Raw genomic sequence first — 21,113 nt, 5'->3', positions numbered from 1 at the left:
GTTCAAGCAGGCGTCCCCATACGACATAATTTCCATCTTCTCTGAAAAAGTGTCACATTTTTATTCCTTGAACTGACACAAAGGGAAATACGAAGGGGAGAATTTCAGTAAAACTTCTGAAGGGTCGAGTAGGTACATATCCAGTGAACGAGAATAGCGCAAACCAAGACGACCACAAAAAGAGAGGGACCCACATACAGAAGTGCTACTAACAACTGTTTTTATTCTCCTGCCACAACGCACATACATGCACCATGGCCACCCATGCGCAAACGTAATCAAAATGAATACATCACTTACACCAGGCAATTAACATATATGTGAGCTTAAACACTGACGCTCAGCAGTGTAAAGGGATAATCATGGGTCAGGCAAGCGTTCCCACGAGAAGATAATTTACCTCGCCCCAGAAACAGCTCTTACGATAAGCCTGGACATCATTCTGGGCCCGAAGCAAAAGCGAGCAAGCGCGTTTAGTACTAGAAGCTTATAACATAAAGAAAAAAGCAGACGACTGTGTCAGTGACACATCCTTATGTCTTCACGCTGCAGAGGGTCAGTTTTTAGGCTCACATATATGTTAACTGCCTGGCGTAAGTGGTGTGTTCATTTTGATTACATTTGCGCAAGTGTGGCCATGCTGCATGTATGTGCCTCGTGGCAGGAGAATAAAAACAGTTGTTAGTAGCACTTCTGTTTGTGTCCCTCTATTTTTGTGTTCGTACTTGTTCATTCTCTTTCACTGAAGGGGAGAAAATTCGAAGAGCAGGAGCTCGTCGCCGGCAGAACCTTACGAAAGCACTAATACTTCCCCTGCCTGCCCAAGTAGACGTCGACGACCACGAGATCGCAAGGGGTTATTTAGGCCATCCCGGCCCCGGTGTTAATCAGAACCGCTAAAGACTTCGAGAAGAGTCACAACATTGCACCAATGAAGTGAATACAATCTTTCCTACTTGTTTTTTTTCATCATCACGATGCCAAGGCTTCGTCGTTCTTTTCTCATTCTTGAGGTGAAGACCCACCTCACCCGGTCGACATCGTATCAACCAGTTTCGAAATAATAATTTCTGAATTTTGCGGAGAAATGAATGAAACACCTGTTGAAATGTTGAATGAAACGCCTGAAATGAAACGCCTGTACAAGGCGGATCTTATTGTTTTCTGTTATTCGACGATGTCTGTTTGTGATACGTTCCAGTAACCGGATCGTTTCATCGACCACACGCTCTAGTCGGCGCACGAAGCTTTTGCGTACAGCTTTTGCGTACGAAGTCTGTGTGCACAGCTTTTATGCTACATGTGAAGAATTCAAAGGGGCAAGTTGGAATCAGTTGGCGTAGAACAGGGGCAATTGGAGATATTGGAGAATTTGAGTAACTGGCGCAGAAAGAGAAAGCGTTCGTCCTGCAGTAGACATGAAATAGGCTGATGATGACCAGTTTGGAGACTGGCTGCTATGGTAAGAAGGTAAGAAGAAGGTAAGAGGTAGAAGCAATGAGACGACATCGATATTTTTCTTTTACCATCAAGCCCAATTGCTCCCGCCAATAATTACTAGTCTAGAATAAGTTATGCTTCCATAAATTCATTAGAAGGAAATAAATGGTGCGAACTCAACATTTCAATCTGTATGCCATCTACATCCACAAATTGTACTCCGTTTCAGTAGTTTGTGGCAGCACAATCAAAGCTGTTAGACCTGCAAACACAGATTCTTCGGCAGCGCGATGTATAGGGTCATTATTCTTGTTACTTTGTTACTTGACATTAATGGCCTTGACGAGTGGTCTTGTTACAGGTGTCTACTTGGAAGGTTCTCACGCATCGGAGAAAATCGAGGAGGTAGTGCGCCGCCTTCCGTCACGTGCAAGGCATCGAGAGGAGAGTAGCGATGTAGGGGGTGGGGGGGGGGGGAGTGCGTTCTACTCCCGGTGGCCTAGGTGGGCACTCGCGCGGCCGAGCCGCTGTATCTTGAGAGTCATCTGCGACGGGCACAGAGTCCGCGTTGCGCTGTGCTTTCGTGACTTAGTTCGAGGTGGATGCGAGCGGCTACATTAAAGTCAGTTCGCTCGTTGCCGCTGCCGCGTTTCCATACTGCAGCATTTCTGCGGTCGTCGCTTGAGATGCGTTTATGTTTGCTTGCGCGCCTGACACCATGCTTGTTAATTTAGCTAATATGCCTATCCTTAGAAGTTAATACGGCCGATAAAACTGCTATCCTTACTTCGTATAGCTGCCCGATAATTTGCTATCGCAATCGATGCATCGCCTTTGGCGCGAAGCTGCGAATTTTTTTATGTCGACAAGGCCACATTATTTCTTGAGCTGCTAGAAACAGCCCAGACCTCGAAAAAGAGATCCATCTAACCTGAGCTACGGCAACATATAGCTTTTGGCACAGTGATTCTGCACGCTGTCTAGAAACATTCTGTAGAAAATATATATGCGCTTGTATTACCCAGGTGTCAGCATAAATACCCTAATTAAGAATAAAAACTGTTTGTATGTTTTGTTTCTATAAACTGTATTCACCTTAAGATTCACAGTTCTGTTCTCTTTTTTTTTTCAGGCAGACAGCCAGGACGCTCGACGCAAGATAAAGTACGTACCTGTGGACGAAAGGAGCGCACTGGTTTCCTAACAAATCGTATTTCTGCCTCGCATCTGTTTCTCCTTTCCACACACGCAGATGCATTGACACGCACATGTTTTCTTGTGATTCGTGAGCAATTTAGATCTACTATTCTATTCGGAAACTAAGTATGACCCTGAAGGAATTTATATTGAATATACAGAAATTGAGACACAAGAAGAGTAAGATACACATATAATTTTGTAAACGCAGGGTGTCGAACTTGGAGCGCACTAGCGCCTTCACTAGATGTCACGTAGTAGTGACGCTGAGGAAAGTACCAAACTGCGAAGTACGAATTGAGCATTCTATTGGGCGTACGAGTGCCCCGAAAAGCAGGCTACACTCAAAAAACAACGACAGCGTCGGCTTTTATACGTGAGTTTTTGAAGGTTCCAGAGTATTCACTGGTGCCCGCATGTCTTCCAGAAAGTTCTGCTCAATTCGTATCGCAGAAGCAGTCAGATTACACAAGCTTCGATGACTACAAATAACAGATCGAACCATCCATAACATTCGAGATATTTCTGACACATGCGGGCGCATCCCGCACTTAGTGTTAACATTTGTTAGACGGTGAAAAGTGGTCACCGGTAAAAGATAAGTACACGTCTCACTATTGAACCCGCTTCAAAGAGCTCACACTCTCATTTTCTCTTTTCCACAGCCGACAACCTCTTGACTCCTCATCTATGGATAGCAGACACAATATTTGTAGTTCAAAGTTATATTCTAGCCTTCCCGTGAGTTCATACGCCTAAAGTTGGGTCGTAGCCTGTGGTTCATGCTCTGGCACGTTTCTCCTAGTCATGTGCATCGTTATTTTATGGGCACATGTATGGCCTGTCTGTTTGATCACAGGGCTCAACAAACTGACAGGGACCGACATAGTAGACACCAGAAACCGCTATGTACCTGTCAGTTTGTTGTGCGCTGTGATAAAACTGACATGCATAACCAACTAGTGCACTAGTTCGCCCTGAACATGTATTGTACCTAATGCGTTCTTTTATGCTTCACCAGTGAGTGCAAAGTTGTACTGTTCTAAAGGTTTGCTTCCTTTCTTCCTCTTGTCTATTTCTGCTTTACAACGCTAACATCCTGCCCCGCAAACATCGACCACTATCACTAAATAGACCAGCATCAGATTTTGTTATCTTACAATATTTGTTCCCGCCTGTACTTGCTTCTAACGTGCGCCTGTACTTGCTTCTAACATGGACTAGAGCTTTCAAATTCACTTCATTAGGTTCTACGCAGAATGTAGGCACGTGTAAATATCGGTTGATAGTCAGAAGCTTATAGAACATGTACTACAAATAAATTGTGCTCATTCATAACTACAGTTTCGAGAGGTGCAGCAAGAATAAATGAGAATCTTTTGTACTGGCTAGCAATAGCAAGAGTACAATACCTGAATGGCAGAGCTACATTAATGATCGGTGACGTAGTACGTCTCTTCTAGAAGTAACGGAAGCAGATTCCTTGAGGGTCACGCAGACGTGATAGTGATGATGTATGCAAGGAGACTTGTCAGCCCTGCGGACGGGAATGCCCGGTAGCACCATCACGTTTTTGTCAATTCAAGCTAGAAGCGCAAACTTAACAAACTTTCCGGGCGCACAGTTTTCCACGTGATATGCTACATAACAAATGCGCGCAGGCCTACTTTGCAAAAAAAGAACAAAAAACTGAACCAGTGGCCCGGGCAGTATGCTGTACATAACTAACTTTTCGAAGAGTGTCCAGTTATCTGTGGATATTTCGCGAATACCCGGCACGTATACGGGATTTTTGCAGCTCGGTGATAAGCCTGCACTAAAAATGGCATGTTTCTTTGTCACAGTCAAGTTGATGCTGTTGTGACATTCAGCATAAGCAAGGGACACACCATATTGAAAGTTGAAACTACAGGTAAGGGCTACTTTAGTATATTTCTCGTTTCCATAGAAGCGCCACTAATTAACATATTCGAGTGTTAGATGTAGCAATGACGAGACTTCAAGTACAGGATTCCCAGGATAACGTTAGCGAAGCTGTTTAAAGAAAAAGAAGTATTAAAAAGGTACGCAACACAACTAAGAGAGCGATGTTGTTCGGTCGTCAGACAACTGACGACTGAAAACCATAGGTCATAATATTGTGTCTTGTGGCGTATTTATTCAATTTTTTTTTCGTTGAAGAGCTTGGCAAAAGCTAGTTGGGACACCCTTTGCATCATTTTGCCACCTTGAGTCGGAAAAGGCATTATCAATATTCATAATAAAATGCTGAGATTTATGGAATAAGGAGGCTACAAAGCAGCAAAATAATATTTTTTTATGCAACACAGCGCCATGCAGCTAAAACCGTTTATCCAGCATGACACAAGGACTTGTCATTGTGCTTATGTTTTTTTATGGTAGACGTATTAAGGGCAGTAGTCTAAAATGAAGCCAATATTGACACGTGTACTTGTTTGTCTTTATCGGGCGACACGTTTTACCACCTAACAAATGTTATCGCACAGCGCAGGACGCGCCTGCATGTATCCGAAGTTTCTGGAAAATTATCGATGCTTCTATCCTCTGTCTGTTGTCGCCGAACCTTGTGTCATCTGATTTCATCGCGTGACGCGAATGATGTAGAACTTTGTGGAAGGCACGCAGGTCCCAACGATTAGTCTGGAACATTCGACGACTGCTGTATAAAAGCCGACGCTTTTCACCCACTGGTCAGATTTTCGACGATCGCCGAGCGTGTTCGCCGCTATCGTTGTGCTATAAGTGTAGACTGTTCTTGTGGGCACAGGTTCGCCCAATAAAAGTTAGTTTTTTCCTTCACAGTATGGCTACTGTGTTCTTCAACGTCACCACCACGTGACAATATTGTATAAGGAAAGTCAGGTATATTATTACAACCTAAGGATGACACTCGTTTCCAGGTGGACGTGCAAAATTAGCATGTCGCTTTTCCAAACTTCACTGCATGACACAGAATGAGAAATTACTGAATTTGTTAATTTTGCTGCGATTAGGTGCCGAATGGACGTCGTTAATGAACTTCTCATGGGAATGATATAGCACTGTTGGACATTGCACTTTGGCTCTTCAAATCACTCGATGTTGTAGTATTATGGGTCGCAGAAGCTGAAACATCGCCGTAACATATTTTTTCCTATGTAATGCACCGGTTAAGACGGCGATGTTATAGGGAGAAATTCAGCAATATGTAACAAGAAATTTTCTTGGTCTGTGAAGAATGCGGCTTCATGTGAAGATGAAGTTTGTCTCACAGTAAAATTCACCAGCTAGGTTTAAAGCAAAATTTCTTGTTCTATATCCGCTGACCTGGTGATTGCTGTCCCTTCAAATAAACACAAAATTTGCCACTGGGTATATAACACAAATTATAGGCTCTAATATAGAGCTCGGGTATCTGGATATCCTCCACTGAGTATGTGTTCTTATAGAGAAGCAGAACAAAATGCAAGTAGTAAGGATGTAGGCAACAAAAAGCTGAGGATGTCAGCTACACTAAAATGAAAAAGAACTCGGCAGCAGAAACAGTTGAGTCATCAGAAAAAGGAAATGAACACATAAATTGGAGCAATTCCTGTGTTAGGCGAGGATCGCTGACCTACACAGCAATGAAGACGTCGGGTTCACAGGAATGCATGGAATGACCTTGAAACTATTCCACATTTGAAAATATTTTCATCTATAATGTTCGTTTGGATGCCATTTTTTAGTATTTGCGCAATTATAAAAGAAGCCTTTACTGAGCATCTAGTTAAATGCAAGCGTGGCATGCGCCCATTTTCGTGCTGCATTCAGACTTCAGCATTTTGTGGAAGTACACAAAGTTATGCAAATTGATATTGGAGAGTTAGAATTTAAAATAAGTTTAAAGAACGTAGTCACAAGAAAGACACCTTCAAAAAATATGCGGTAATATTTACTAATTGTTTCTACAAAGGCTGAGCGTAATAGCAAAATTAATGCTACGTTTCCTGAATCCATCAACAACTCTTTTTCTGGAAAACGCCTTCGACAAAAGCAAACGTTTGACCAAATTCCACTCTTTTCATTGGCTGTCAGACGTAATTCGACATTTTAGAGCAGATTACCCACATTATCTATTAGGGTACTATACCGAAGTACGTACTCAATTTTCTTAAATACGCTAGCACTAGAGTTGTCGTAAGATGTCAATATATTTAGTTAAAGTGGAGGAAAGAAAATAAACCTTCATGCGCTGGGCACACGTTCACAATCTGTGTGTCTGTAGGTGAAGAAATAGTTGTATGCATGGACCACCTAATACCGGACACCTCAAATACTCATGTGGAATTACTTATAGGCGGATTGAGTGAGAGTCTTTAAAGAAGCGCTCCAGGAAGTTGTACAGAGCACACCTGATAGGATAAGTAAGGGTGAGACTAAGTAAGGAAGCTAAAACTTTTCCAACGTAACCATCCGATGAACTCGCAAGGAATGCAGCATCACCACCTGAAACTGCGTCTCTTTAACAAATATGGCAGTTAGAGCTCAAGACAATCATGCGTGTTTATTTCTGCCTCTCTTGGCCGCCGCAACCACCGCTTCACTCGTAATTTGGCCTTAGCTCTATTGCATAAAGCATAAAGCCCAAAAAGAGAAAAACTTGTTCCAACTTCACGTGCTACGAGGAAGATATATGAGATCAGCTCGTCTGTAGCATAGAAATTTCTCTGATAAGTAGCCGTTCACTACGATAATAAATTTAATAATTACCGCATCTAATAGCAACAAAATTTGATGACAAACTCTGTTCGCTGATGCCCATCTTTTCCAAATGATTCGGTTTCTAAAAGTTATCTCTTTGATCTCGAGTGTCTTGTTTTTGAGGATTTTTGGCTGTCTCCATAGGCACAACCGATGCGGTACGAGGCACATAGTTTCTCTCGTTATTAGGGCATGTCAGTTAAGTAGGTGTAATGCTACCGTATAACTACGGAATGTGTGGATTTGGTCACATCTGAAGCAATGGTCACCTTAGAGCACTGTAAATTCCAAACAAAGGTGTCTTCAGCGATATGAGGTACCGTACATTCCTGAAATGCTAAAGGCATTGAGATCGATCAATATTCATCGTGAGGTAGGTTCTTTGGCCATATTTTTCGTGTTAGTAAAAACAAGTGTGGCTCATTGGTCCGGCATAAACGGCTAATAACGCCGTTACCTTAATCGCACTGAATCGGTTAGGAACCGGCTCACCTGCGTCGCTCCGCATATTCTGTAACAGCCATTTTCGCGCGTGTCGTAACTATAACCTACACGCTATCGGTGCTTTTATTGGATCCGGCTACGTATGACTCGGCACTCGCTGGACCAAGACCAGCGAGAGGACCGCGCATGCAGCATGTGAACCGACGCCGCATGCAGTCGGCATTTGTGGGATTGGGACAGCTGCGGTGGTTGGTGCAAACAGCCGTATGGCTGACCGCATGCGAAATAGTACCGTGTCTATCGCGCTTAATTGTTAGGTCGACGGCTGGATAATTCAGCCACCATCACACCGAGCTAGAATTGTGACCACGAGTGACGCACGTGTGCCTGAGCAGCCAGCTGCCAATGACCTTCCTCGGCTCTTCCTGCCAGTTCAATCATTACGGATGGCCAAAGGAGAAAGATGGCTGAGCTGAACGCATTTCTAGAGATCAGCGGCGTCACTACGGAACCGTTGAAATTTAAAAAAATTACGGGGTTTTCTATGCGAAAACGGCTTTCTGATTATGAGGTACGCTGTAGGGGACGACTCCGGAAATTTCGACTACCTGGGATTCTTTAACGTGCACCTAAATCTAAGTACACGGATATCTTCGCCCCCATCGAAATGCGGCCGCCGCGGCCGTGTTTCGATCCCGCGATCTCTGGCTCAGTAGCCCAATGCGATAGCCACTGAGCAACCACGTCGGTCCGTTGAAATTTGCTGACCGTCTCTGCTCATTTGCTGCCAAAATTTGTCGCCTCTTCAGCGTGCTGTCCACCAGTCCACGGGTCTACTGCTATCCGCACTCTACAGTGCCGGCACAATATGCAGTACGGTAACTTCGAACTCCTGGAGGTGGGCAACAATGTTTCAGTATCCCATCCTGTTGGACAGGCATATGTATCTCATTCCGCTAGCAGCGCCAGACCCTGTCCCCACCTGCTGCGCCTGACAATCGGGAGAAGGTAGAAGGACTGCTGGCCTCGGCAAGTTTTTTGCCACGAACCACGACACGAGCGACAATGCAGACACAAGTAGTACTTCTTCGATCTTGCTTTTCTGTTTGCACTGGTTAACCTCTTTGGCTGCAGCTCACGACATCCTACCAGACATAGTCAAGTGTTTCGGTTGCAACTTAGCTTCGTGCCTCTACACTGTCATCTTAGGCAATTTCGTCGCAGCTTCCGAGCTAGTCCGTCTTCAAGTCATCGCCTAAGCATTTGTTCACTGCGCACTCTGCTGGAGGCAACACTACCGACTGCAACCACCACGAATATATGCCCCCGATCTTCGGCAACCATTACCTTCTCCGATATGTTGTTTCCGTTCAATGAGTTTGCGTCTTATTATATGCAGCTGACAACTGTTTTTGAGCATCTGGCGTGATGCCACTTTAGGTGCGCGCCGTCTTCCAGAAAGCGGCCACGCTAGCCTCTAAGCAACTGTGAGCATTAGGCCTGAATGCGTCCGCGAAAAAAAAACGCTCTTCGGCGTTTTTGACGTCCAAAGCTATGAGAAGATTCTTCGTTTTAGTCAACAGACAAAGAGTCACCTGTGAGAAGACCTACTCTGTTTTAAATGACTAATAAAAAATCTGCAGAACCCATCTAACGGTGACTGTCAACTTTAACGTGGTAAGCATTGACATGTTTTGCATTTTGTGGTATAGTAATTGCTCGTAATGAAACTTTACCGCCGAAGCTCACGACTGGAGTATGACCATCTTGACCGGTGTGGCCATACGCCCATTTCGTGATTGCTCACTATTAACGTAATCCGTCCTCAAAGGCATGGCGACTGCCACGCTATTCCACGCTAATCTGGAAATCGCTGTAGAGCGATGCTTCCTTTATGCTTGTAAAAAAGGATAAATATTATTTTGTGCTAACGCAACCTTGATCACGGGAATGCTTCTACAAGTTAAGGCAAATAGCGCGTCACTATGAGATACAAACACACACACAAGAAAACTGACAACTCAAACAACAAGTGATACAGCTCACACAAATACCACAAGAGATGGCTCCGCACAAGGACGTCATCCACCTACAAACCCATGTCGATGCCATCCGCAACCAGATGCAAGCCTTCATGGACGCTACAGGCGCCCAGTTGGAACAAATAACATAGACTGCAATACAACGCACAGATGCAGCAATAAAACACATGGAATCCACTGTAGATAGCAAGCTTAGGAACCAGCTTCACTCCATAAATCTACGGAAGACGCTACGACAGAACCTTTACAAGGCCACACCTGTAGCAGCACCGAACCAAATCGTAACGTCACCGACCACAACGTCCAAAAATGCCTAGACGATACAGGCAAGTCAAAGAAAACTTAGAAATTTGGCAATGGAACTGCCGCGGGTTCCGGAGGAAGAAAGGGCTGCTGACACAATTGATCGCCCATTGCTCAAAGCCACCGGGGGTCATAGCCCTACAAGAGCCCGGTACCCGACCAACACTACAAGGCTACGAAGAATACCACACAAGTCAAAACGACAGGTGGAAGGTGGCCACACTAGTAGACAGAAACATCACAGCCATACAACACAAACCCATAGACGACGTGGACATACTACATGTACTTCTCGAAATAACATACAAAGGCAACAAGAAGCAGAGCGCCTTCATCCTCAACATTTATTGCCCCCCCAGCCAAAGGCGAGCAAACATAGGAAAACTCTTTGGGGACACCCTCCGCCTCGCTAAAGACAGTCTCCTGGTAATCATAGGCGACTTCAACGCTCAGAACACGCTATGGGGGTACCAGAGGCAGGATTGGAAGGGTCTCCAGCTACAAACACTAATTGAGCAGTGTCACTTCACACTCATCACAGACCCGGACATACCAACGTGGGAAGGGAACAGCGTAACACGCGACACCACTCCCGACCTCGCCTTCATCACTCAAACCACGCGAGCCGAATGGCTCAACACACTCGAAAACCTAGGCAGCGATCACTACATACTAAACATAACACTACAGACTGGACGCCTACGCAGGCAGATCGGCACAGCTAAACTCACTGACTGGCGCAAAATCAGGGAAGCCCAAGAACAGGATGCCGACACAATCACGAATCTGGAAGACTGGTGCGACAATCTCCGTCGACATAAACAACGCCACACAAAGGAAATCGCCAGAACGGAAGAGACCCCAGAGGTGGATCCCCACTTACTACACCTGTGGGATGCCAAAAGGGGCCTTACCCGCCGCTGGAAAAAACTGAAATATAACAGGAAACTGAAGACGCGCATAGCACAAATAACAGCGGAAGCAGAAGAATATGCCATGCAACTCACCTCAGTGAACTGGTATAGATTCTGTGACTCCTTCGGTGGCACGCTGGACACGGCCAAGACGTGGCACATCCTCAAAGTCATCCTGGACCCCACCAAAACCAAAGGAGAAGGACACAGGGCTCTGGAACGCTTACTACACACCTACCCAGGCAGCCAACAAGACCTCATCGATGCCATCAAGACCAAGCGCTATGGAGATCCCACTCCCACACAATCATGCAGAACACCCTACACAGGACAACCCAACCCACTAATGGACGAACCGATCACCGAAAACGAATTGAGAGCAGTCATCGCAGCCACCACCCGTAACACAGCGGCGGGCACGGACCAAATCACGAATTCGATGATCAGAAACCTGAGCGACAAGTCTATGTGCGCGCTCACGGCCTTTCTCAACCAACACTGGGAACAAGGTACGGTACCGGCGATGTGGAAACACGCACGAATAATCATGATCCCTAAACCGGGCAAGAAAGTGTCAATTGAAAACCTCAGACCCATATCGCTCACGTCCTGCCTCGGCAAGGTGTACGAAAAAATTATAAACACGAGACTACAGAGACACTTGGAAGATAGCAAACACCTACCGGACACCATGTTCGTTTTCCGCGCAGGCCTGTCCACACAAGATGTGCTACTTCAAATCAAGGAAGAAGTCCTCAGTAACGTTTCCCGCAGCGCCGAGCACGTCATCCTAGCAATCGACATCAAAGGGGCTTTCGACAACGTCAACCACCAAGGAATCCTAGAAGGGCTGGCCAACACCAACTGCGGCGAGCGAACGTACAAGTATGTTCAGAGCTTCCTGAGCCACCGCACGGCGGAGCTGAAGATGGGAGAGATCCAGACTCCAGTGTACCACCCTTCTAACAAGGGCACACCACAAGGTGCTGTCATCTCTCCCACGCTGTTCAACGTCGCCATGATCGGTCTCGCAAGCAAACTGCAGGACGTAGCAGGTCTTCGGCACGCAATCTACGCAGGCGATATAACGCTCTGGACCACAACAGGGTCCCTCGTTGAAAAAGAAGAACGGCTGCAAACTGCAGCCAATCTCATCCAAGATTACGTCAGCCAACGGGGTCTACAATGCTCCCCCGAGAAATCTGAGCTTCTACGAGTCTGGCGAGGCCGGGGTAATCACACAGTCCCCACAGACCCTACAAAAAGACTCGAGGTACGCCTCAACGGGGGCCTCATACCAGAGAAGCCATTGCTGAGGGTGCTGGGCATGTGGCTGCAGTCCAACCAGCGGGCCACACACACCCTTGCGCTCCTTAAAACCAGTGTCAAGGCGGTATCACGCATGATCTCCCGCGTAATATCCAAGAACAGAGGCATGAAGGAAATTCACACCCTCCGACTGGTCAGTAACCTGGTGGTGAGCAGAATCACATATAGCCTGCCTTACTACCACCTCACACAGTCCGAGACAAAGCAGGCCGACACACTTTTGAGGATGGCTTTGAAGACCGCTCTCCGCCTGCCGATGAGTACATCGACTGAAAAATTATTGGCGCTAGGGTTGCGCAACACCCGCAGCGAACTGGCAGACGCCCATTACGTCTCGCAACAACAGAGACTTGCGCGGACTCGCACAGGCCGGCAGGTCCTACGAACCTTGGGGTTCCCAGCAATAACAACACGAACCCAAGAAACCTGCTTGATACCTCGTCACGTCCAGGACAGGTTTCACGTTGCCCCGATACCACGCAAAATGGACCCTAACCTACACTCCGGCAAGAGGAGAGCAAGGGCCCAGTACATGGAAAAAGCGTTCAGGTTCAGTACAACAGCCCGGTTTACGGACGCCGCCATGTATGGGACGAACAACAAGGGCGCAGTTGCAGTGGCATGCGACTACCGAGGCCACGTTACCTCCGCGGCATCGACCCGCCCCTGCACGATTACGGAAGCCGAAGAGCTGGCCATCGCGTTAGCCATCCGCGAGGGCCTACACGCAAATCAACCATTGACGATCCTCACGGATTCCCAGCAGGCCTGCCGCAACTTCCTACAGGGTAGAATTGGAAGACCTGCTGCACAAGTCCTAGCCGGAATACTCAAGGAGGACTCTGAGGACTTCGCCACTGAAACTATCATCTGGATACCGGGCCACACTGGCGTCACGGGCAACCTGCAAGCCGACAGAGCAGCTAGAGGATTCGTACATAACCGAGCACTCATCACGCCGGCTGCAGAAGACCTGGACCCTGTCGACCTCGAGTATTCAGCCATCGTAAACTACCACAGAGGGCGTCGCTTGCGATATCCACCACCCCATCGAAACCTAAAGACAGAAGATGCCGCTGCCTGGCGTAGACTCCAGACAGGCACTTACACAAACCTACATATATTACATCGGATACACCCCACAGCCTACAGGGACGAATGCCCATGCTGTGGGGCCACACCAACCCTATACCACATTACGTGGGAGTGCACACTACACAACATAGAACACCCAGACACGAACATAACGAGGGAGCAATGGGAGGCACTGCTGTCCAGCTCGGCCCTCGACGACCAGCTCAAGCTGATTAAGAGAGCTGAGAAGATGGCAAGAGCCAGCGGAGCCCTGGACTAAGGGCCCCGACCATTAGCGGTTTTTCTGATTATTCTTTTAATAAAGTTTATCTATCTATCTATTTATGCGTACTTTTCGTAGTCGACTTCTTCCATGTTTGACTGCCAGCTTCTTCCCTTCTCTTTGTCTCCAAACCCCTAGACTGATATTCCCAGTTGGCGGAATTATCTTTTTGTGTCACACGTAAGTGAAGTGTACTGCACTTTTTCTTTTTGCACAAATATGCTGATTGTATTTATCATTTTTGTTATATACACATTGGCAAGGTTAGTGTTACAGTATACAGTTTTGATTATTAGTTTCACATATTGCACCTAACTTTAGAAATGTTAGAGATATGGCGCAATAATGTCTGCTGATGAATCTTGGGCTGAGAAGAATGTAATTGAACACAGTGGCGTAAAATTCTTTGCAGCAAATACAGAATTCACAGCATCGTTTAAAGGAGAGTACGAAATTTTACATGCTTCAGGAGATTGTTTTATCATACGGGGTCCTAGAAGTGGAAGTGGTGAGTGTGGTTTCCTGTATAAACAATATGATACACCTTGTCATACGACTACTTTTTTTCGTGTTGCTTTATTATAACATAAGCTTACTAATGCATCGCACAAAGCACAATAGCGCTGCCCCGGAACGTCTACGGCATTCGCCCGGTATTTAAAATGGTTTATCGAAAGCTCTCCCTTTTACAGCTTCATAGAAGAAACGCATTTAATGGAATGTCGCTACTCGCTTTTAACATGGTCACCCGCCGTGGTTGCTCAGTTGCTATGGTGTTGGGCTGCTGAGCACGAGGTCGCGGGATCGAATCCCGGCCACGGCGGCCGCATTTCGATGGGGGCGAAATGTGAAAACACCCGTGTGCTTAGATTTAGGTGCACGTTAAAGAACCCCAGGTGGTCAAAATTTCCGGAGTCCTAAACTACGGCGTGCCTCATAATCAGAAAGTGGTTTTGGCACGTAAAACCCCAAATATTATTATTATTATTTAACATGGTCAGTCTCTATACCCTGTAAGGTATCCAATTTCAGTCGATCTGATAATCGACTGCCCTCACTTTGTTGCAACGCGCATTGACGTAGCGCACTATAACCTCCTGAATTCAGTGCATATGACAGAGCCCTGCAATTAAAGTTAATTACATGTCATCTTAAACTAAAGACAATTTAGTGAGAGGAGTGGGGGCCAGAAATAATTCAAGTACTGCTTGTAGGGATTCCAAACGATACTACCATACTCAAGTACAGGGCGAACAATACTTTTACATAACAGTAATTTAGTGTCGCGCGGAGAATTAGACAGAGTACAACGTAAATAACCGAGTTTTTGTAGAGCTTTAGTTGCAATGGAATCAATGTGCTTTGACTAGGACAGGTTAGTGAGGAACGTAAGACCAAGATATTTATGTTCAAAAACGCGTTGTATTAAATTATCATTAAATTCGTAGCTGAAAAATAACGGGCTAGCTTTATTAGAGACGGACATAACGACATTCTTACGAAAGTTAATATTCATTTGCAATGTTTTACACCATTTGGAAAATCTGACCAATGGTTCAGTGAGGCGAACATGCTCAAATGGAGATGGAATGATGTATTACAATATGCAGTCGTCTGCATACGTTCGGATTTTTGTGATATCTCGCGTGGTGAATCGTTAATATATAGTAAGAAAATCAGACGACCGAGGACCGATCCTTGAGGGACACATCCACCACCGAGGAATTTATCGAGTTAAAGCTTACGAATTGAGAGTGGTGAGACAACAGACTCTCTATCCAGTTCACTAATTGAGGGTTGTTAAGAATGGCATTTAGTTTGGACAATAGTTTCGAGTGAAGTACGGTATCGAAAGCTTTGGAAAAATCCATGAGTAAAGCGACAATTTGAAATCCGTTATCCAGGTTAGAAGCTATGTCATGCGTGAACTCGACAAGTTGTGTTATGGTGCTAAAAGAGCGTCTTAATCCATGCTGTACATTAGAGAGAATGTTATTTGATTCGAGGAGTTCCATAATGTGTTTGTATGCTATATGCTCTAGTATTTTGCATGAATATGATGTTAAAGATATTGGCCAGTAGTTAGAAAGATGCTGCTTACTACCTGACTTATGTAACGGAAGCACCTTATACATAATCCATGATGAAGGTACTATGCCGGAAGTTAGTGATTTGTTTAAGATAAGAGTAAGGTATAGAAGTCCATGAGGCATACCGAATGAGAATCAAATTCGGCATTCCATCAGGCCCTTCACTTTTCTTTGTATCAATATTTAGTATGAGGTTTAAGACACCATCTGTGCTAATTAAGATATCATTAATGGGGCAAGTTGGATGAATGTTTGGAAAAGGAGCAACAATATGATTGTCTCCAGTAAAAATGGACTTAATGTATGTGTCGAAGGCGTTGGAGAATAATAATGAATCACTAGTCATTTTGCTGTTTACACATAATGATGTACAAGAGCTGTCACAAGGAAAAATGAATCTCCAGAGCTTATGCGGGTTACTTTTCAACAGAAGCGGTAGCGGCACGCCATAAAAGAAATCTTTAGCTGATTTGGTTTTTATACGAAGATCCTCCTTCGCCTTAGCAAACCTAGCAGTGTGTACGGGGTTATGGGAGTACTTCAATCGTCTAAGCCTGCGAACATGACGTGAAAGATGTAGTATATCTCTGTTCATCTAAGGGATTTTAGTATGTTTTTTTTATTTTGATGGGAACGAAGTGTTCAACACATGATATGACAATATTTTCAAAATATGTCACGAGAACATTCACGTCACTTGATATACTGAGGGTTTCAAAGGTGTCGAAGGCATCAGCCAATGTATCCAGAATAGAGGTGTCGTCAGCGTGATTGAATTCGCGAAATGTAAAAATAACGAAGGATGGTTTAGGAACAATGCACGGAAGGGAAACAAACAGCCTTATGATCAGAAATGCCTTCTACCACTTCACCAGTGTAATCATTCGCGACGAGGTTCGAGCTAAGAAAGACCAAGTCCAAAAGAGCATTCTGCCTGGTAGGCTCGCAAACGATCTGAGTAAGCCACAAATTCAGGCTAAAATTTAGAAGTTCTTTATTGAAAGTGCCATCATCACCGCCCGTCGATAGAGAGGGCCAATTAATGCCCGGTGCATTGAAATCACCCAGGCAAACATAGTTGGAAGGACCTAGGTTGTGCATGTGCATGAACGTTTCGATTGCTTGAAGCGAGTCCAGCGTTGTTACCGAGGAGGGGGGTGGGCGGGGGCGATTGAAAAGGCCGATTACAAATTGCATTTTTTCCAAGTAAAGTTGACACCAGGCCGACTCCGTATCTAGAGAAGCTCGAATAACGAAAAACCTAAGATCAGAGCGAAAGAAATTGGCGAGGCCGCCCCCTTTGCTGTTCTTTCTGTCCGTCACGATTGCGATGTAGCCCGGTGGAGTGAATTCCGAGTCAAAAATCTTATTGTGTAGCCACGTTTCCGTGATAGCAACAACCTGAGGACTCTACGAGTGAATAAGAGATAAGAAGGCAGGAAATTTATTGGCGATACTTCGTGCATTAAGATTGAGTAAACGAAGGCAATGAAGCGATGTGGAAGCTGGTCAAAGATGCGATGATGGAGATACGGTATGACTGCTGACATCGGCACAGTTGTTAACTAAAGGCACAGAAGAGGAGCGAAAAGAATTACTGGAAGATTTCGCCATTGAGTTAGACGCGTGATCCCAGTGACAGCGAATCTTGTTAATAAAGGCATGATCATAGCGTATTTTAACAATACCTTTCTCACGAAATGAACCGGAGGCCTCCTAGAGCTTTTTGCGAACAGATCTCACATTTGAAGACAGGTCATCGGTGAAGCGCAGATCGCAATTTACTAGTTTCATCGCATTTTTGAAGATCTGAAGCTTTTCCTGAAAACTGAAGATCTTCATTATTACCGGGCGCCGGTGGCCTTCCCAAAGCCGACCAATCCTGTGACACCGTTCAATGGACGGACGTTGCATCATCAGTGTCTCAGAAAATAGCCGTGAAACATTAGCTAATAATGTTTCGGGAGTTTTTCGACATTCGGTTCATCAAGACCGTGTAGAATTATATTGTTGCGACGGGACCTGTTTTCTAGTTCAACATTCTTGGAAAGTAGCCGTGTCACAGTAGTCGAAAGCGAAGCCACCGGTAGCCTGTAGTTTGTTGCATAGGCCATTGACCGCAGGGGCGTTATCCGCTGCGGTCATGTGATTGTCTAAGTCCTCGAGAAGTGACGAAACAGCCTTCAAGTTGTTTTGACTGAGACATGCTTCCAATTCACCATTCTGCGTGACAAGCCTGTTCAGTGTGGCTGTTAATGCCAGAATTTTATTTTGCACGTCATCAGAGACAGAGGCCGACAATGAAGATTCAAATGTAGCTAGACGGCTTTCAAGGGCCTTGAAACGGAAGTCAATGGAAGTTCTAAGATTAGCAATATCTTGCGCAATTCGGTCCTAGCCAGCGAGCAGCTGAGCGAACATATCACTAATGTTGTGAGCGCCAGCAACCGCTGCTGGCAACCTATCGAGGGTAGGGGTGCATCCGGACTGCGAGTTTAGCTCTGTGTTGGCTTGAGGGTTCCTTCTAGGAGGCCCCGGGATCGTCTCAACATCACCACTCAGCAAAAGGCTACTAACAAGATGCACAAGCTCCTTCGAAATGTACGAAAAAGAGGAACTGCCGCATCGTGCGCAAGGCAGCAGCAACAAAAAGGGGTCGTCGGATGGAATGCAGTAAGCATTATTAAAGTGACCTATGAGCACAAAGAGCAGAATTCGTCTAAGCATGGTTGCGGCGTTGCTGTCACCTTGCCCACTGAAGAAAGCGGCCAGCTGTGCTGCTCTTATAGTCGCAGGTACTGACGTCACAGCGTCGGATACCAGTAGGATTGGACAGTTCGTGATTACGTAGGCGAACGGGGATAAGGTGAAATCGGCGGCGGTCAGGCCAAGACTATGTTCGCCAAAGAAGACATGGCAGGCCAGGCATGGGCGAGATGAATCCTGTATCCGTTGTTCCGGAATCGACGACGCATCCTGGACAACTGGAGGGGGGCCCGCAGTAGCAAGGAATCCCAAGACAAGCTGCACAAAGAGCAGAATTCGTCTAAGCATGGTTGCGGCGTTGCTGCTGAAACCACTTTCTCTCAATCACTGTAGTCACCGCTAATAACAAAATAGAGAAGGAAAGTCTATGTGACTTTAAAGAGTGACATCCTAACTTTCAGGAAAGCTGTTCTTTTCCACCAATTGCACGACGTTCAGTTGCCAGCAATTCAACCACACTTTTGATGCATTTTGTGATAGTACTTTACCGTCTCCAAGGTTGCCTGGAGAGAACTTTTTCATGCAATTAAACTTTCTTGCCATAGTGGCACTTCACCCACACAATTTCACCTTAGCATGAACCTCACCAGTGAATCTTCTTTCCACAAGCATATGTTCCTAACTCGGTGTAGTAGGATAGTAGCGAATTCATGTTTTCTTTCTTCTGCAGGTTCAGGCTTATGTACTGTGTGGGTTAAAAAAGCGTCCGCCTCCCAGCCGCATACTGAATGCAGGAGCGCATTTAAAGAGCAGTGCCAAGGCCCCAGCAGTTGCTCACCGACAAAGCAATCGTGATTTATACAAGTTTTCAGTGCATGAATGTGAATATCGAGTGATATTCCTTCTTCTTTTTCTTTTCCTATACAGGATGCGCAGCCTTAGAGACTTTCTGTTTGTTTCTAACACTACTGTTTTGCCGTTCCTATTGGTGTCACCTGTATATTTGGTAGAGGGAAAATTCGCGCACTGTCATTTCATCTGAACTTATACCCCGCTTCCGGCGTTATCATTCAAAACTTTCGCAACCATGCTCTTTCAAAGGTCATGCTTTCTCCGGCATTAAGATATTCGAGTGCCATTTGGCCTTTCGACCACCACAGACCGCATCCCTCCATTTAGTATTAAAAACTTCCATGCTAAATAATATAGTGCAGCTAATAATTTCAGTGCACTCACGGCAGAAAGAACAGGATAACAAGACCATGTGCTGCCACATTATTGCCACAAATTAGCGTTCACATTTTAACGATATGTCTCACTGGCTGCAGGGAACTTTTACGGATGACGCATGACAGCTCGCCTATTCAGTGGTGAAACTGGCAATTTAATTTCGCTTTGCATTTCATGACCCTTTTGTTAAAAAGCAAAGTAAAAAAATACGTTGTACTTAATTCAAGGCGAGTTTTCAAAACAACTGAAAGCAGCGATTTTAAACACTGCAAATACTTTAAATATTCCCACTTGAGACCGTAGTTCCAACATTAACGGCCTTTTTCATGCAAGATTATATCATTGTTTCAGCAGTCTTAATAGACTCTAATGCTATGTACTTCACATGTAACTTCAAACGCACGTCCAGCTGCAGGAAATGATACTAGGAAGATTGTAATGAAGGAAAAATGCTCGCGCGCTACGTGTGCCTAAACTTTACTTGACGAAACCTTTCTATGTTTCTGATACTGTGCTTTCCTATTTGTGAAATAAATAAAAAAAAACATCCTCTTCAGTGGGCTTTCTTTTCGGCTCGCGGCACTTAATGCTTAAGTTGTTGGTCCCAATCAGGATGGTGTCCTTGTGAAAGCGCCGTTATAGATTATTTTGGGATAAATATTTCTTCCCTCATGAAATATTCAGAGTGCAAAAACTACTATAGTATGTTTAGAAACAGAATATTTCTTTTCACTGTCTGGCGCAGTACTCGTACACATGCCCCCAATGAGGAGTCTCAGACACCATGCCACACATGTTCAATGCGCGCCCACTGTGTGACACATCCACAGACAGCACCACACAAGCTCCACAATATGACTGATGATGAAGGTGGACGCCCCATGGAAGCACAAGAAGAGCACTCCCAGCTCAACGCACATATATATCAACGCCGAAACGTGCAGGGGAGCGGAAGCAAGCTTTCCTCTGAAGACCTGGACCACCAGCACAGAATCATCGCCCGGTCGAAGGAGGCAGCTGAAGGCGGGAGGGGGGGGGGCGGAGTCCTTAAAAAAATAGCAGTTCTTCAAATATAATTTTGAATGCGAAAGTTTAGACTTCCCCATTAACTGATTACGTCCATGATACGTGAAGTAATATATTGTCACGTGCCGTTCCCAACTCTACCGTAATCGACCTTGCTTTAATCTGTACCGACCTTAAGGAGCTTGCTCTAATTTAAACCTACCATAGACCCCACCGTAAACTCCTTTATACCACCTTGCTCTACTTTGTACTTATCTAATTCAGATTATTTCACCTTAATTCAGTTTAATCC

At 45.3% G+C, this 21,113-nt stretch overlaps 1 protein-coding gene across 3 annotated transcripts in view; it reads left to right on the top strand.

Annotated features, from left to right (window-relative positions):
* LOC142564372 (uncharacterized) overlaps positions 1–20,345 on the top strand; it is a 42,413-nt gene extending 22,068 nt beyond the window's left edge. For all 3 annotated transcript variants that reach the window (XM_075675356.1, XM_075675358.1, XM_075675357.1), the window contains exons 5-8: positions 2,573–2,604; positions 4,482–4,549; positions 14,182–14,277; positions 19,296–20,345. In XM_075675356.1, coding sequence (XP_075531471.1) covers positions 2,573–2,604; positions 4,482–4,549; positions 14,182–14,277; positions 19,296–19,420 — 321 coding nt within the window. In that variant the 3' untranslated portion in view covers positions 19,421–20,345. The remainder of the gene's footprint in view (positions 1–2,572; positions 2,605–4,481; positions 4,550–14,181; positions 14,278–19,295) is intronic.
* The last annotated feature ends 768 nt before the right edge of the window (positions 20,346–21,113 follow it).

The sequence above is a fragment of the Dermacentor variabilis genome, chromosome 11 (genome assembly GCF_050947875.1).
Source record: "Dermacentor variabilis isolate Ectoservices chromosome 11, ASM5094787v1, whole genome shotgun sequence".
Classification (NCBI taxonomy): Eukaryota; Metazoa; Arthropoda; class Arachnida; order Ixodida; family Ixodidae; genus Dermacentor; species Dermacentor variabilis.
Note: the sequence above shows the minus strand (reverse complement) of the source record. Positions and strands in the feature narration are given on the sequence as shown.